Genomic DNA, 19,549 nt, shown 5'->3' with positions numbered 1-19,549 from the left:
GTTACAAGAGATGTTTTTTTGCACACAACTAAGTGGATTTTATATGCTTAAGGGCACCGTTGCAGTTTGTTTGTTTTTTTAACACTGATAAATTGGGTTAAACATAAGCAGCAAAGAAATGTATATCTAAAAACAGATTATTAAAAGGACCATATTATCAATATATTCCCAGAGTCTAGTGTTCTAAGATTGGTGTTTTAATGTCCGACAGACTTTCTTAAATATAATATGAATATAATGAACTTTTGAGACTGTTACTGTGGGATTGCTGACATTCTTTGATAAATTCCCAAGTAAACAGATATTATACAAAGCTTTGTTTTACATTCAGCATTGCATCTAGTATACAGGCATCACCTCAACCCTCTGACGGCTTGAAAGCAAAATAAAAATCATAGGACATACAGGTGAAAGAACTCAGAAAGTGTTACAGTCTTCTGATCTGTATGGCTAAAGGAATATAGGAACACAAGCTCAATCAGACTTTTCTATGGCAAATAAGTCTGCTAGTCAAAGGGATCTGAAGATTCCTTTGGTCTCATCTAAAAGATGTGTGATTTGCAAGATTAAAAGCCCACAATCAATTTTTAATTAGTGCATGTGTAGTGATAAAAGATGAGACAAAGATATCTTGAAAGCAAATGAAAGTCAGTTTATTAGAGTTAATCCCTCAGAGATGGGGAGCAGGTTTCTAGTTCATTGCCAAAATGATAGCAATGACAAAAAGTGATAAAAAATGATGTCCCTTTTCAAAATCTCAGAACTGTGAAAGGGTCAAGCTGACTTACAAAACCTCTCAGTTGCTCTGATGAAGCACTCTTACCTCTGGGAAGTTTTCTTATATTTTCTCCTACAGAGGGGAAAAAGACAGATACATAAGAACAGAAAGCATATTGTTTTTTCTTAAAAACCAGGAACAAATAAACATGTCTATTTTAGAAGAAGCATTCAGTACTATAACCAAGCCTCCGATTAATTGAGGCAAAAGTTAGAACATTCTGCAGCACAGTTTTTAAGATTGTGGAGCATATTTGCAGAAATTAAGAGGAAAAGACAAGCCAATTTCCAATAGAGAAAATGTTCTGCTCATCTATCGTCAGGCTCTCCTTCCTTTGATGCTACGTTCATCTTCCATCTCCAGTTTCTCCTTTTCTCTTCTTCCCCATGTCTTCTCTCCCTCTATATTTTGTCTCCCATTCCCACTCTCTCTCTCAATTACATCTCTCTCTCCATCTTCTCTTCAATTCTCTCCCACTTTTCAATGTCTCATTTCTCCGCTCCATCTCCTTTCCTCCTCCTCCCATCATAAAATTTGATTCTCCCTCCTTTCCCCCTTTCCCCATCGTCTTTCCACTCCTCTTTCCCCTCCCAGTGGCAGCTTCCACAGTGGCATCTGGGTAAGAAAGAGGTGGCCGCATCTATTCAGGTGGGCTGGGAACTCAGCAACAGTCTCTGGAGGGTAGAATACAAAGAGAGCAGGAGCAGCGTCTGCTTTGGAAGGAGGTATCTAAAGATAGCAGCACTGATGTCTATGAGAGGCCGGGAGAACAAGCAGAGGCATTTACTGCAGGAAAGGATGGGAAACAAAAAAGGGCAGCAGCCATGTCTGCAATAGGGAGTAAAGAGAGCGGTGCCGACGTATGCAGCTGGGAAATTTAGGGGGCTGCCGAGGCCATGTCTGCACAAGCAGGGATGAGGAGAGAGTGCGGCATCAGCATCTGAGCAAGGTTAGGATGATGTAGGGACCAGAAAGAAGAGAGCTGTAGCAGTGACTGACAGCTATACTGAAGGGTGAGGTCAGCAGAAGCCACAGTGGAACCTGTGCATGGGGTGGGGACCAGGAAGGAAAGCAGTAATGGTGGCACTGGTGCTTGGTGGTGGAGGGGCGCTGGGAAATTCAGTAGTGCCAGCAATGGATGTGCTTGGAGTGGAGGGCCGGGGGATAAGGAAAGATTGTTGTCCTTAGAAGGGGCAGGCCAAGAGAGTTGTAATGAAGGAAAAGCTAATAAAGGCATTTGAAGGGATTTTGGGAAAGGTGTGGAGGTGACAAATCAGCTAAAATAGCGTGGGAGAGGCATGGCAGCCTAGGCCATTTGCCTCCATTCCTCCTCTGGTGGGCAAATTCTGTGGCAGTTGCTGTGGCATTGGGGGAAACCGAAGGCCCCCTGACAACAAGAAGAATCTCGGTTGAAAATCCATGTTGAGGACTATAGCAGACATCCCAATTATTTCTCTGTGATGCTAAACTCTGAAGCACTCAGTGAAGTTATACGCTAATATTGTACATCCCTGCAATACATTTCAAAAAATAGGGAAATTATTCATAATCATAATATTACTGATGGAAATGTTCTTGTCCGCTCTTTTAAATCCTAGGTTTCGTCACTAACCGAATGTGCAGTACCCTTTAGTGTTCCACTCTTTTCTGTCTTATTGCTAATCTACTTAAACAAAACCCCACATGGTTTCTTTTGAGCATCATAGCGTTACACTTATTCCATTACAGGAAGGCCAGCAACAGATGGGACGGCAAAACAAATCAACTTTCCAGAAAAATCCCACACTGAAAGGCACAATTGATTAGCTATCAGCGGGCTATAAGAATTTTAAATAAATACATAAAATAAACAGCAGACATAACTGCATAAAATAAGCAATCTCAAGCAGATGATTCTCAAACAGCCTGCATAGGCTAAAGACTGCATTTACTTTTTAATCACAGACTATAACCAGAATTTCCAAAGTGGATTTCTGCTAAATCTGCTTTGACAATCAACAGGCGTGCACACAGACTACCTCATGGCATGTATGCACTTAAAGTGTACATGCAGCTGTAACTTTGTGTGTGTGGATTTGCAGGCATACGTTTGAAAATCAAAAGTATGCACACAAATACCAATCCTTCCTTAACTCCATCTCTCACCTCCCCCCCCCCCCCCCCATTGAATGTCTGTTTAGTATGCACGTAAAAGAGAGACAAAAATCATGTTCTGCATGTACTTTTACATGCACATTCGCCAGAGCTATGTTCAAAGATGTAACTGAGATTAATGCATAGAAGCACTTTTGAAAATTACCCCCACAGTAAAACAAATATTGAACAAGTGATTTAGTTCCAATGAAAGGTGTTTTTTTCCTGCTATCAATCAGAAATATTGGATGGAAACATAATAAGTATAAAGTACTTATTCAGAAAGCACAGTCATGTTATGGTAATGTATATAGCATGGCAACCGTGCAGCATGTCCTGCCAGCATAACTAGGAGCCTATTGGGAAAATATTTACCCTCTCAAGAAGCTCTAGGAGAGAGCCTAAAGGACAGATTTCTTCTTCCCCTCATGGTGAAAGGTCGACTAGATAGGTAAGCCCATGTGGTATCAAGGACACTTGGCCACAAGATTCATTGACCCCTCAGATCATAGCCATTCAAAATTAATTGCAATTTAATTTGTCTTCATTCAAAACATGCCCTCCACTTTCAGGGGCGGATTGCCCTTTTGGGGGATTAGGCATCCCCCGGTGGGCCGGCTGCTCTAGTCACGTGGTTTGCCGAGCGCGGCTGTGACAGAGCTGCACTCGGCAGACCACCTGGTATCTCCTGGGCCGGCCTGGGTAGCGAATCCCCGGGCCGGTCGTCAGCGGGAATCCACCCCTGTCCACATTGGTGCTGGGCTGTTTGCCACTATTTTGCAATCCCAATGGCTCCCTTCTAGTGCTCATCTTGAAAAGTCTAAAAGTCATCAGCTGTCCCTTCTCTTTGAAAGATTTGATTACACTTCCCTGAAGAATGTTGTGATGGCAGAAGTATAAGTTAAGAATCAGAATGGCAAATCCGGCCTAAACATGATTCTTTATCAATGTTGTTATTTCCATACCCACTTTTGTGTTATAGTAACAGAGCATGGGCTGGAAGCTATTGACTGTCTTTATAGTCAATTACCGGTATGCTATGGTAGCAATGCAAGTGAAATATCAGCTGTGTTTCAAATTTGGCTGTCACTGGTGTTTATTTCCATAAAATCCCCCACAGAACCAACAGCTGCAGTTCTCTATATCTCTAAAACTAGAAAAAAGAAACAGCTGCCAAATGGACCTTCAGTATATTTAGGACAGATTTACACCCCATTCCGTGTAAATAAAAGCCTCTCGCTGTAGAATACACAGCCAGCCTAATATATGAGCAGCGAGAGATCACATGAAGACATAGGTCAGCTAAGCTCCAGGTGCCATCCCTCCTAAATCACCTCCTTTCTGGCTACATCTGGTCAAATTGTTAGCACATTTGCTGATTCAAATTTATGGACAGCTTCATTTTAAAAAATCCGAAGGAATGTTGACAAGAGTGGCACGGAAAGACAAGGATAAAACTAACCCCCCCCCCCCCCCCCCCCGAAGTCAAATTGGTGGACTTGAATGCGCCTTGTGAATTGGGCGAAGCAGCATTTACGGAACTAACGAAAGTGGTTGTTCTTTCTCTAGAGCACAAGTTTGCTGCAATTTCAGAGCAAATTTCCCAAGTTAGCACCTCCTTTCAAAATACTGGCAACATATGGACGCTGTTGAAATACAAATGAGCACAACAGAAGATGAGGTAAATGCCCTTACCACAAAGATTCAGGCATTAGAAAAAAAACGATTGTGGATAATGAGACTAAATTGGAGTACTTAGAAAACCGGTCCCGCCACGGAAATCTGTGTTTTGTGGGCATACCAGAGCCAGTGGCAGATTCAAATTTGCCAAAAATGTTGGCAGACTGGCTAGTACAATCTCTGGATTTGGGGACGCTTTCTGACAGCTTGATCATTAAAAGAGCGCATCGGCTTGGAGCATGAGGAGGAGGTAGGCCATGGCCTCGTGTTGCTATTGTAAACTTTCTAAACAGTACGCATAAGACTGCACTCCTACAAAAATATAACAAGAATCGGAACATAAGCTTTCAAAGTCAACAAATCTTGATATTTCAAGATTTTTCATATAAGCTCTTAGTGAAGAGGAAGTAATTTGCACCGATATGCTCCAATTTGCTGAAACGAAGTGTGTGATTTGCTTTACAATACCCAGTGAACCTATGTATGTGACATGCAGGATCGATGCAAACATTTACCTCAGCTGCAGCTACTAAAAGTTTCTTAACTCAGCTACCAATTAGAGACTCAAGAGAGGAGGATTTTTACAGTTTCTGTTGCACCATTTACTGAGAAAATCTACAGAGATGATGACGCATGAGCCTATGCTACTATCTACTATGGAGCAATGTATACAGGCAGGTCTATGGTGAATGTACTTAGCTTGAATTGATGCAATTCCTTTTAACTGCAATTGGATTGTTTATTAAAGTTGGTTAAAATGTTTTACTTAAGCGAATTATAATTTATTTTTAATTAAGTGTAAACATTGGGAATTTCAGTGGAAATATGCCTGACTTCTAATAACTTGTGGGGAAAAAAAAATGTAATGGGAGGGATGGCACATCATGCATCATAAATGTCCTCTGGCCCTGAAGGGCAATTTCTTTTGGTTAAGAGTTTTAGGATTAGTTTGGTGGGTAGGGTAGAGTTGGGGGGAGGGAAGATAACAGGGAAAGGTTATAGGGGGAAGGCAAGAGGAACTCAAAATATTTACTAATAATAAATACGCTGAGGTAGATCTTAAAAAAGTATGCGCGCGCGTACTTTTGTTTGCGCAACCAGCGCAAACAAAAGTACGCAGGATTTTATAAGATACATGCGTAGCCGCGCGTATCTTATAAAATCCGGGGTCGGCGCGCCCAAGGCTGCGCAAAATCGGCAGCCTGCCTCCATTCCCTAACCCACCCCCCAGCCCTACCTAAATCCCCCCCCCAGCTTTGTTGTGCAAGTTACGCCTGCTTGAGGTAGGTGTAACTTGCGCGCGCCACCTCGGCATCCCCCAACACAGGCCGCACTGCTGGGGGACTTGGGACCGCCCTCCCGGCCCGTCCCCGAACTGTCACTACGCCCATAGACCCGCCCCGGACCACCCCTGACCCCGGACATGCCCCCGGACACACCCCGGACACGCCCCCTCCCGCCCCTTTTAACGAAGCCCCGAGACTTACACGCGTCCCGGGGCTTTGTGCGCGCCAGCGGCCTATGCAAAATAGGCGCGCCGGTGCGCGAGTACACTGCGCGCGAAAATCCGGCAGGATTTACGCGCACAGGGCTTTCAAAATCTACCCCTTTATATATATTTCTTAGACTAGCGACCAAAAGTAGAAGTTTTCACGAGATTAGAACTAAACTGGATGCCCTACTCAGTAAGTGACATGGAGTGATCAGATTATATACGTATACACTTATATGGTTATTATATATATCTCAAGTCCGGGATGGGGACTACTATTAATTGCATTACTTGAAATGCTGCAGATCTGAATACACCAGCTAGGCAGGAGAAAATGTTGGCTTATTTAAACCACTTAAAATGTACTATTGGGTTTATACAGAAAACTCATACGCTTAACAAAGAGCATTTAAAATTGAGAAAGAAATGGGTTGGCCAGGTTTACGCTGCTCAGAGAACTACTACTAGTAGAGGCGTGGCTATCCTAATTCACAAAGCCGTTTCCTTCCTACCAAAAGTCTATTATTGATCCAGAAGGAAGATATGAGATTATTCTTGGGGAGATAGATGGAATCCCGATGATATTAGCTTCCAACTATAGTCCAAATAAATATGACCATAAATTTTTTACTGCTGTTACATCACACATTATCTCCCTTGGACCAGCGCCAGTAATACTGGGTGGGGGTTTGAATTGTGTTAAGGATCCAGAATTAGATAATCAATCCACTAGTGCTACAAGACCGATGAAGCCTACTCTTCATTTATTTATTTTCACAATTTATATCCCGCTCTATCCATAGTTCTAGGCAAGTAACAGAAATACATACATAATCAATTGATGCAAATGATCATACAAACAATAAAAAAGAAAATAAAGAAAGAAAAAAATAAACAAACATTGTAAACAATAAAGAGACATATTAAACAGCAAATAATAATAAAAGCAGATGAACTATTTAAACTGAAAACTGAACTAAAGGAATTCAGGTGTTAGATATTTGGAGAACTCTAAACCATATTACAAGGGATTATACTCATTGGGGCGGATTTTCAGAGCCCTGCTCGCGTAAATCCGCCCAAAACCGGGCGGATTTACGCGAGCAGGGCCCTGCGCGCCGGTAAGCCTATTTTACATAGGCCTACCGGCGCGCGCAGAGCCCCGGGACTCGCGTAAGTCCCGGGGTTTTCGGAGGGGGCGTGTCGGGGGGCGTGTCGGGGGCGGTCCCGGCCGTCGCGGCGTTTTCGGAGCGTGTCGGCAGCGTTTTGGGGGCAGGTACGGGGGTGTGGCTACGGCCCGGGGCGGTCCGGGGGCGTGGCCGCGCCCTCCGTACCCGCCCCCAGGTCGCGGCCCGGCGCGCAGGAGGCCCGCTGGTGCGCGGGGATTTACGCCTCCCTCCGGGAGGCGTAAATCCCCCAACAAAGGTAAGGGGGGGGTATAAACAGGGCCGGGCAGGTGGGTTAGGTAGAGGAAGGGAGGGGAAGGTGAGGGGAGGGTGTTAGAGGATTCCCTCCAAGACCGCTCCGATTTCGGAGCAGCCTCGGAGGGAATGGGGGTAGGCTGCACGGCTCGGCGCGCGCCGGCTATACAAAATCCATAGCCTTGCGCGCGCCGATCCAGGTTTTTTAGTAGATACGCGCGGCTCCGCGCGTATCTACTAAAATCCAGCGTACTTTTGTTTGCGCCTGAGCGCAAACAAAAGTAGGCCTATTCGCGCTCCTTTTAAAATCCGCCCCATTATGCTCGATCTCACAGCACAAAGAAAAAATTAATTATTTATTTGTATCAGAAATGCTGTTTTCGAATATTCATAGTTCCACTATAGAACCTCTTTTTATATTAGACCATTGTTCAGTTACCTGTTGTTTTATAAACACAACTAGGACGTAATTATTCTAACTGGAAAATGTTGGGTTGGCTTACACAAGATAAGGGTTTCAGTTCCTATTTGCAATCTCAATGGAGGGACTATGAGAAAAATAATGAAGCGCCCAAATCTATTCTGATATTATTTTGCGAAACAGCGAAAGCTGTTCTACGAGGACATATAATTAGTTATATTATACGGATAAAGAAAGAACTAGACAAGGTTATTTTAAAATTGATGAAACAATTGGGTAAATATAAGATAATACTAAATGAGGTGGATTCTGATGTGAATTGTAAAAAGGTTTTAGCATCACAGAAAGTACTGAATTCAATATTACATTAAAGAGCCACCTCATCTATATTTTCCTTCAAGCACAGTTTATTTCTTTATTTCTTTCTTTATTGCAATTTGGAAGTAAACTTTAAGACCCATGCATGTGTGCACATGTGCGTGGGTTTACCGGCATGATTTTTTGGACCCACCGATTTTATAACATGCGTGCATAAATGCGCGCATGTTATAAAATCGGCTTTCCGCAGGTACATGTGCACATGATTTTATATTGACGCGTGCATGTGCACGCGATTGCCATCTCGAGCATGTAAGTGGGGGGAATTTTAATAGGTAAGCGCAGTGACATAATATGCCTTTTTCCCAGTTCGCTCCCAGTTCACCCCAGTGAAGGAGAGAACTTCCTAAACCCCCCAGCTAACTTGACTCTCTTTCACCCTATTACACCTGATCCTTCAAACCCCACTAGCTAGCACATTTTTTTTTTGTTACACGGCTTACACGCCATCCATAGCAGAAATAAAGTTACGCGGTAGGGGACCCTGGGGCACACTTGTGTGTGTAAATGCTTTCACGCTATATTTATGCTACAGACCTGACCTGTCCATGCGCTGCCCACGTCCCTTTTTCAGAAAACTGTTTTTATGTGCGTAACGGGAGATATGCGCGTGATCACGGGCCTTTTTAAAATCCGCATGGTGCACGCAGGTCCAAGTCACATGCATATCTCCTGGTTTTTCCATGCACAAGCCTATGAAAATTGACCATTTAGTGAAGGGGAAGAATATAAAAGAGTATATTTTAATTTTGAATGATTCTTCAGGGCACTAAATATCTCGACAGAACAAATTTGTGACACTTTTAGATCATATTACCAAACGCTATAAACAGATGATTCTGAAAATTTGCAAATAAGATGGAAATTTTTGAATGAAATCAAATTACCAAACATGGCCCTCAAATAGCTAGAACAACTCAATGCCCCATTAACGGTTATGGAAATTTCATCAGTTATAGCTGATTTTAAAACTTTCACATTTCTGGGCACTGATGGGCTAACAGCACAATTTTATAAAGCATGGAATCCCTTATTACTAGACAGTATACAAAGGCTCTTTTTTAGTATGGTTTCTCTAGGCCAGACACCAGATTTTTTGAAGATGGCACATATTATAGTTTTCCCTAAGCCAAGAACAGACCCCTTTCTTACATCATCCTATAAGCCCATGTTCTTACTAAATCAAGATATAAAGATTTTTGCGAATTTGTTGGCAAATAGGCTAAAATGGGTATTTCCTCATGTAATTTCAGCTGGTCAAGTAGGATTAATTCCAGGGAGAAAATAAGAGTATAAATATTTGGCAGATCTCCATATTATTAGAATTGTATGCCAAATCTCAGTTTGCAGATCCCTTACTGGTAAGATTTGACACAGAAAAAGCCTTCAATCGTGTCTCATGGTCCTTTCTTCAATTTATGGCCTAGATTAATCAAAACACAATGGGGCAGATTTTAAAAGGGTTATGTGTGTAATATATGCGCGTAACCCTTTTAAACCCAGTCCTGTGCGCGCCGAGCCTATTTTGCATAGGTCCGGCGACACGCACAAGCCCCAGGAGGCATGTATGTCCCGGGGCAGGGACCGAGGCCTCTGGCACAGCGGCCATGCTGGGGGTTCGAGCGCCGGCACTTGGCCGGCACGCGCAACCTACGCCTGCCCAGAGGCATAAGAACATAAGAACATAAGAAAATGCCATACTGGGTCAGACCAAGGGTCCATCAAGCCCAGCATCCTGTTTCTAACAGTGGCCAAACCAGGCCATAAGAACCTGGCAAGTACCCAAAAACTAAGTCTATTTCATGTAACCATTGCTAATGGCAGTGGCTATTCTCTAAGTGAACTTAATAGCAGGTAATGGACTTCTCCTCCAAGAAATTATCCAATCCTTTTTTAAACACAGCTATATTAACTGCACTAACCACATCCTCTGGCAACAAATTCCAGAGTTTAATTGTGCGTTGAGTAAAAAAGAACTTTCTCCGATTAGTTTTAAATGTGCCCCATGCTAATTTCATGGAGTGCCCCCTAGTCTTTCTACTATCCGAAAGAGTAAATCTACTATCCGAAAGAGTAAAATTCACATCTACCCGTTCTAGACCTCTCATGATTTTAAACACCTCTATCATATCCCCCCTCAGTCGTCTCTTCTCCAAGCTGAAAAGTCCTAACCTCTTTAGTCTTTCCTCATAGGGGAGTTGTTCCATTCCCCTTATCATTTTGGTAGCCCTTCTCTGTACCTTCTCCATTGCAATTATATCTTTTTTGAGATGCGGCGACCAGAATTGTACACAGTATTCAAGGTGCGGTCTCACCATGGAGCGATACAGAAGCATTATGACATTTTCCGTTTTATTCACCATTCCCTTTCTAATAATTCCCAACATTCTGTTTGCTTTTTTTACTGCCGCAGCACACTGTACCGACGATTTCAATGTGTTATCCACTATGACACCTAGATCTCTTTCTTGGGTTGTAGCACCTAATATGGAACCCAACATTGTGTAATTATAGCATGGGTTATTTTTCCCTATATGCATCACCTTGCACTTATCCACATTAAATTTCATCTGCCATTTGGATGCCCAATTTTCCAGTCTCACAAGGTCTTCCTGCAATTTATCACAATCTGCTTGTGATTTAACTACTCTGAACAATTTTGTGTCATCTGCAAATTTGATTATCTCACTCGTCGTATTTCTTTCCAGATCATTTATAAATATATTGAAAAGTAAGGGTCCCAATACAGATCCCTGAGGCACTCCACTGTCCACTCCCTTCCACTGAGAAAATTGCCCATTTAATCCTACTCTCTGTTTCCTGTCTTTTAGCCAGTTTGCAATCCACAAAAGGACATCGCCACCTATCCCATGACTTTTTACTTTTCCTAGAAGCTTCTCATGAGGAACTTTGTCAAACGCCTTCTGAAAATCCAAGTATACTATATCTACCGGTTCACCTTTATCCACATGTTTATTAACTCCTTCAAAAAAGTGAAGCAGATTTGTGAGGCAAGACTTGCCCTGGGTAAAGCCATGCTGACTTTGTTCCATTAAACCATGTCTGTCTATATGTTCTGTGATTTTGATGTTTAGAACACTTTCCACTATTTTTCCTGGCACTGAAGTCAGGCTAACCGGTCTGTAGTTTCCCGGATCGCCCCTGGAGCCCTTTTTAAATATTGGGGTTACATTTGCTATCCTCCAGTCTTCAGGTACAATGGATGATTTTAATGATAAGTTACAAATTTTTACTAATAGGTCTGAAATTTCATTTTTTAGTTCCTTCAGAACTCTGGGGTGTATACCATCCGGTCCAGGTGATTTACTACTCTTCAGTTTGTCAATCAGGCCTACCACATCACAAAAACAAACTTTGAAATGTTTGTATGCTAATGTCAGAAGTCTAAGAAGTAAGATGGGAGAATTAGAATGTATAGCAGTAAATGATGACATAGACTTAATTGGCATCTCAGAGACATGGTGGAAAGAGGATAACCAATGGGACAGTGCTATACCAGGGTACAAATTGTATCACAATGACAGAGAGGAGCACTCGGGAGGAGGTGTGGCACTTTATGTCCGGGATGGCATAGAGTCCAACAGGATAAACATCCTGAATGAGACTAAATACAAAATTGAATCTTTATGGGTAGAAATCCCTTGTGTGTCAGGGAAGACTATAGTGATAGGGGTATACTACCGTCCACCTGGTCAAGATGATGAGATGGACAGTGAAATGCTAAGAGAAATTAGGGAAGCTAACCAAATTGGTAGTGCAGTAATAATGGGAGACTTCAATTACCCCAATATAGACTGGGTAAATGTATCATCGGGTCACGCTAGAGAGATAACGTTCCTGGATGGAATAAATGATAGCTTTATGGAGCAATTGGTTCAGGAACCGACGAGAGAGGGAGCAATTTTAGATCTACTTCTCAGTGGAGCACAGGACTTGGTGAGAGAGGTAACGGTGGTGGGGCCGCTTGGCAATAGTGATCATAATATGATCAAATTTGATTTAATGACTGGAAAAGGAACAGTGTGCAAATCCAAGGCTCTCGTGCTAAACTTTCAAAAGGGAAACTTTGATAAATTGAGAAAAATTGTTAGAAAAAAACTGAAAGGAGCAGCTACAAAAGTAAAAAATGTCCAAGAGGCGTGGTCATTGTTAAAAAATACCGTTCTAGAAGCACAGTCCAGATGTATTCCACACATTAAGAAAGGTGGAAAGAAGGCAAAACAATTACCGGCATGGTTAAAAGGGGAGGTGAAAGAAGCTATTTTAGCCAAAAGATCTTCATTCAAAAATTGGAAGAAGGATCCAACAGAAGAAAATAGGATAAAGCATAAACATTGGCAAGTTAAATGTAAGACATTGATAAGACAGGCTAAGAGAGAATTTGAAAAGAAGTTGGCTGTAGAGGCAAAAACTCACAGTAAACATGTTATAAAATCAGGCGTAGATTTGTGCGTGCCAGGTTGCGCGCACAAATCTACGCCCGCACGTACCTACTAAAATCTGGCCCTATGTGTTCTCGTAGGAGGGGTCCCACTATTACTGTGGGGGAGGGTGTTGCTGCGAAAAATTGTGGATATTTTTCAAGGATATGGAAGTTTTTCAGGACTCAATTTAAATTTGGACAAGTCCGAACCTTTAGATATTTCAGGAAAGCTGAGGGCAGGATGGGACAGCTTTCCACTGCCATAAAACTACCTTTGAATGGTATAATTTGAATAACCCACCTATTATACAGCAATTTGAAAGTAAAACAAAGTTTGATTCAATTCCCTATTTCTTTGCTTAGGAGGCTAGTGTTAATAAAAATTGATACTCTTACCCAGGTTATTATATATCCTGCAAATGAAGCCTTTGGTATTGAAATATAAGGATGTATGAATATTAAATAAGATATGCGCTAAATTCTTGTGGAGAGGTAGGAAAGCAATTTCACAATCAGAGGAAGGATGGGGTTTCCCTAACCTGAAATACTATAATTTGGCATGTATGTTTGAGACCCTTAGGAGATTGTTTGCTGAAATGGAACTCGTACTCAGATATCGATATGGAGCATTTTTTGCTACATGCTAAGAACTGTGTCCTATACACTCCTCCTCTCACAAGTTCATTAGTGGAGTCTATGCATTATACTGCATATGGCAGGCTATTAGGCATTTATTTTCTTTGTCCTGGCAGACATCAGTTTGATTGTCTTTAGGGGGTAACCGTTCGTTTCCGCCTAGGGATACAAATAATGTGATGCTAATGATGAGATGGAGAGGCGTGGAAATATTTCAAGATTTTATTGACAATCAAACTGAACAAATACACCCATTTGCATATTGTGAAACTAATGTAGGATTTTCAGCAGCAGATTTCTTGACATTCTCAAATATCAAGTTTTATTAAGATGAAAATAAGAAATTGTGAGCAAAAATATGCCACAGGGGCTTTTCAATGTTTGTTGCTTATTTACAAAAATGATACCAGTTATTGTCAAATCTCTTTGAATATCTGCACTCAGTAATTTCTTCTACACATCTGGAAACTCTAGCACAGTTGTGGAGTGTGGACATGAAAACTGAAATTCAGGATGATGATATTTATTCTGGAGTGATGAGATTAAATAAGTGCATTGCTTCAGCAATATTAAGGGAACAGCTTCACATCATTCATAAAATAGTAATATCTTTGTTCAAAGCCGAGAATTTCATGGATTGTGGGAATGTGTTGTTATTCAAACATTCTAGAAGGCAGTATTGGGAATGATGTCACAAGTTCTGAAACTTTGTATTCCTTTTGAACCATCCTTATGTGCCTTGGGAATTTCTGATGATATTGACTGTTCTAAATATGAAACATTTTTTGTCGGTAAAGGTATTAGTCTTAGCAAAATGGATCTCTAACACAGCTCCTGTTTTGACCACGTGGATAGCAGAAGTAAATGATCTATTACATTTGGATTACAAAACATGGCTGTTGAGATAGTCTGCTGGAGTCACTTCATTTCAAGAGACATGGTGTGCCTATCTCGACAGTTTACCCAAAGATATTCAAGAGAACTTTCGATATTGGACTTGTTGTGAGACTTCTAACATTTAGAGTTTACTTAATAAGGATTGCTTCTGGAGAGCTAAAAAATATTCAACTTATAGTTGATTCCAAATATGTTGGGATTGGGGAAGTATAGGGGGAATGTTGTGGAAATGGCTTTGGCTTTATTTGTTAAAAACTAATAAAAATATTTTGGGGGAAAAATATATATGAACAGTTTGAAAAAAGGAAGATCAAAGGGTTAAAAACAGAGGTCAGCTAAACTTTACCCAAGATGAAAAAAACCAAAACATTATTTCCTCATTGCTGGACCAAAGATGAGGAATTCTACTTGACAGAGAATTTCACAATTTCTTAGAGGAAGGCTCTTTAACTTAATCATGTTTAAGGGACCGCTTTAGCTTATGACTTCCTGATTAATAAGAGCCAGTACATTTATTAAATCAGAGTAATTGCTAAATATGTTGGCAGAAAGGAACGCTTTTGCTAGTTGTAAATTCCTGCAGGCACTAAAGTATTTGACAGAGGAAGTTAACTGGATTTTGTACTTAGCAGCTGCTAGCAATACAATTTAATTCCAAATTTGCTTTGCTTATATTTTATTAGGGGAGACCTGAGGGAAGTATAACATTTTAATTTTCAAAAAGTCTGGAATGACTTTAGGCTATGTGAACTTTGTATATGATAGCAACACCACCTTGGTTTTAATGAAAGATTTATGTAATAAAGCTTCATACAGGGTCCTCCCATTCCCCCATGGTTCTTGGTTCCTCTCCCTCCTAATTCCCCTAACAATAGCCTCTTCCCAGGTTCTCTTCTTTCTACTCTACCATTCTCCAACGGCCACTTTCTGGACACTCTCCTTCCCACTCCCCCACTCCCAATTGGCATTAGGAGGGAAAGTTCCTAGGGAGGGTTCCTTCTTAAGAGTAGCTACTACCTGGGAGCATAGATGTAACAGTGACTATATATCTGTGTCTATGATTTATTGGATTTTTCCTTTCTGTATTGAAGTGCACTATTCCAAAATTTACCTGTTGTGAATTTTAATCTGCAATCAAGTTAACAAGTAAAGGATTTGTTATTAAGCACCCCCAACTCAATATGTTGTGTCTTTGTCCTTTTTCTTACTGAGACTTGGCAGAAGACCTCCTAGACGGCCTAAGGGCCTTGAAAGAAAGAAACTTACTCCCCATCAGAAAAGAACCCAAGGGAGTATGAAGCATCTACTTGCCATACCGATCCCAAATGTGGCCCACAGGACTAGTTGCTGGTGGTACAGGGGCTACACATAGGGGTAGATTTTCAAAGGGTTGTGCGTGTAAGATACGCGCGCAACCCCCAACAACTTCCCCCTGCCTCCCCCTGTGTGCGCTGAGCCTATCTTGCATAGGCTCAGCGGCGTGTGCAAGCTCCAGGACTTGCGTAAGTCCTGGGGCTTGAAAAAATGTGTGTGCTGTGGGCGGGGCGCCGGCCCGGGGGCGTTCCGGGGGCGGGACCGAGGCCTCCGGAACAGCCACCGGGCCAGGGGATGGAGAGCCGGCGTAACTTCTTCAATAAAGGTCAGGAGAGGGTTTAGTTAGGGCTGGGGGACGGGTTAGATAGGGGAAGGGAGGGGAAGGTGCGGGGGGCAGAAGTAAAGTTTCCTCCGAGGCCGCTCCGATTTCGGAGCGGCCTGGGAGGGAACGAAGGCAGGCTGCTCGGCGCGCGCAGATTGCATAATTGTGCACCCCCCTGCACGCGCCGACCCTGGATTTTATAACATGTTTACGGTAGCACGCGCATGTTATAAAATTGGGCGTAGATTTGTTCGCACCTGGTTGTGCGAACAAATCTACGCCCGCGCGCATGTTATAATTTCTAACAATGTGTTTTATTGTTGAGTGCACTTACAAAAATCATTTAAAACAGATATTTATTGAAGCACCTTTAAAAAAAAAGTTTCTTAATTTTGATGGAAGGATAGAATTACTACTACAACCTCCCTTGCAGAATGCTAATATTTTATCTAGCTCCCTAAGGTTTTTTGATTAGAAGAATTCAGTGTAAATGGTATAACACTAATAATATTCCTACATTTGTGTTTATTTGAAATTTTGCTCCCCAAAACAAAAAAAGGTTTGTTTGAAAAATTCAACTATACTTATCATATTAACATTTCTGCTTCTGTGCAGAATTACACTGTATATTTATTAAGAAATTTGACATGCAATATTTTTTACATCATTAAAAGATTCCTGATAGTTTATATTCAAAAAGGGCAAGCCTTTTGCCTCTTATTCTCTTTTCTGACACTTCAAATCTCTCATATATTTATATTTATGTTTATTGAACATTTATGAGTCACCTATACTGAAGCCCTAGTAGGACAGAATAAAACAATCATAATCATAAAAGCACTAAAATCAATCAATGCATACAGAAAAAAAACAAGATAAGACAATAAGACACAATAAAATTAATATTATACATAATCATCTATACAAGCTGCTTTGCTTCAATTAATACATTAATCCTACTAAGTTTTATCATTTATACCTATGAATAAAATATTTTTTAAATCCAGCCTATTTATATTTTGACCCTTCTTGCCCTTTACCCTCTTAAAAAATTGAATCAAAATACAGCAGTGCTTTCTGTGCCAGAAGGATCATAAACATTTGCAAGGGCAAACAAAGGCCACCAAAATTCTCCTTGTTTTTCAAGGCTGTCTTTCCGATTTGATTCTATTGGCATCATTGAAAGCATACACTGTGGAATCTCTGAACCAAGATGTAGAAAATGAAACAGAGAGGCATGCAATGTGTCATTTCACTTTTGTGAGTCTGAATATGAAACCCTGTGTATTGCATGCACATTTGAGTCACTGGGTGCCAAATAAAAGGGGCAGTTCGGCAACTCTCTGCAACTTCTCGTCAAATACTGTAATTTCTACTGTAATTAAAAAAAAAGGGGCTCAGAAAAAATAAGACATTGGTTTAAAGTGACAATCCAATTGTTTTATTCTAAAATATCTTATTATCCTTTTAGCATTCTAAACAACTCAGTATAACGCTCATGTTTGAGCGTATTGTTATTCTCTTTTTATCTAAGTAAGGATCCAGTAGGCTTCAAAATGCTAGAACATTAGAGACAAACAAGCAGCCATGCCCAGGATCCCATGGCACACAATAGATGGTAGGGTGACTACTCAAGTTCTTAATGCATAAGAATTCTCTTGACTTGTGGTTCTGTGCTCTGATCACTGTAAACCTCATATAGATATTTTTCAATTACAAGACCTACACTGGTTTGTTCTGGATGTTAAAAGCATCAAAAGTGTTTAAAGCCAAAAAAAAAAAAAAAAAGGAGGTACAATTTCAATTTTCAATTCACACCATTTAACAACTTTCATGCTACATTACAAGGGTATTATTGAAAGGATCATTAGTACCATGACATTTCTATAATGTTTGATCAGGTATCATATTACACATTTTATTTGTTAATATAACACTGTGGCTTAAATCTTGTTAAACTTTGTTAAGTTAAAATCTTTCCTCCTCAGCAGCAAGGATAAAAGTTCTTTGAAATCTTTCTTTAGTTGTTACAAAGGAATGCTAATAGCAAATGCTTCCTTTGAAGCTGACAGAAGGCATTCACACTTCATTGTGAGGATTATTTACATTCTTTTGATATTCAAAGGGGGCCTAATGGCTGGAAGCTAGTGCTGTACAATTTACTAGATAACAGAAACTCTGAATGGGTATTACTGGAATTTATTATAATTAACTTTCCTTGAAACTCAAAGTTATATTAAAAATGACAAATGAGATATCCCTGCATCAGAGTTTGGGTGGGCAATACCTGCTTGGAGCCAATAAGGGGCAAGGGATTGAATACTAATAAGTCATTTTAATTAAATATAAAAGGTGGATGTCTTTTGGTTTTAGGGATAGAGGAAGAGATGTAGCCATGAGGCGAGACGTAATTGCAGATTTCACCTGACTGCTCAAAACAAAGGAAAGCAATTTCAGTGGCTGGAAGTTTTCTTGTAGTCATTAACTGAAGAAAAGTACATATCCAAACATACTGAGACAAATAGCTGTTATTTTGTAGCGAAGGCAATGAAAGTGATTTGCAGATATTTCCTACTTTTATTTTTATTTCAAGCTAAATTAATAATATTAAGACTAGTACCTGCACACATTTAATATTCAAATAATTTAGTTGTAGGGTATTTTGGAACATATATTGCAATTTTATTTAGAGTATAGAGGAAATATATACTTACTTTGTGTGTGTATGAGGTTTTGAACTTTCATCTCTGGGAAGTAAGTTGACCTTGAATCTATGTGGAGCACTGCACCTCAAGCATCGCAGCTGCTTCATCAATCATGAGGGCAGAGATTCAAAGATAACATGAGATTTAACTGAGAAACTATGCTAATACTCTGGCCAGAATTTAGTTGAGAATTTATTGAACTAAACTGAGATATTAGGCAGGGTAATGGCTTTCTGTTCTAACTTACAAAAAAATGATTTTCTTAATTTTCAATACTTATAAATATTTCTTTTACTATAATGCCATGTGCTTCTATTTCCTAAAGAATATAAGAATCCTAATGTGTTATGTAAATGTGCCACATTTTTGGTCATTTTCTTCGTGGCACTGAGAGTGGGAAAGTTTGAGGCAGGTACCACAAAATCCTCTGATTCTATGAGATTGTTTCTTTCTTTGGTCATACCATTAACCACCTGAGGGGGTCATTTATCAAAATGCAATAAGGCGTTTTTGCATGCAAAAAGCCCCGTTAACGCATGCGATCATACCATATCGTATGGTATGATGCAAATTCAGAAAATAGGAGGAGTGGGCTGGGTTAGCCTGTCTGCAAAGAGTTATCGCACAGCTGTAATGCTGATTTTAACTACACCTCTTTGAATTGTGTTAGGCTGTGTGATAGCTGCCATGAGGTAAGGTTTCATTGCCCTTTGTGATGTCTCCTGTAAGGCCTATTTCAGGTGAATTGAAGGGTCCAGAGCCCTGTGTGGGGGGGGGGGGGGGGGGGAGAGAGAGAGAGAGGGGCCATAATGTCATGGCCCATAGGTAGGTATTTGTATTCCTATGGTAGGCCCACCTAGTAACTCGAGGTGGGGATTAGGTAAGAGTGTAGGGGGATAGGGGCCACTTTGACATTGTACATGACACC

At 40.8% G+C, this 19,549-nt stretch overlaps 1 protein-coding gene across 6 annotated transcripts in view; it reads right to left on the bottom strand.

Moving 5' to 3' along the window:
- PDE1C (phosphodiesterase 1C) overlaps positions 1–19,549 on the bottom strand; it is a 1,569,255-nt gene that overhangs the window by 858,605 nt on the left and 691,101 nt on the right. For 4 of the 6 annotated variants that reach the window (XM_029589797.1, XM_029589801.1, XM_029589799.1 and 1 more), the window contains one exon: positions 824–850. The exons of the other annotated variants lie outside the window; for them this stretch is intronic. In XM_029589797.1, the coding sequence (XP_029445657.1) occupies positions 824–850 (27 nt within the window). The remainder of the gene's footprint in view (positions 1–823; positions 851–19,549) is intronic. 6 annotated transcript variants of the gene reach the window in all.

The sequence above is a fragment of the Rhinatrema bivittatum genome, chromosome 2, assembly GCF_901001135.1.
Source record: "Rhinatrema bivittatum chromosome 2, aRhiBiv1.1, whole genome shotgun sequence".
NCBI lineage: Eukaryota > Metazoa > Chordata > Amphibia > Gymnophiona > Rhinatrematidae > Rhinatrema > Rhinatrema bivittatum.
This window is presented reverse-complemented; position numbering and strand designations above follow the sequence as displayed.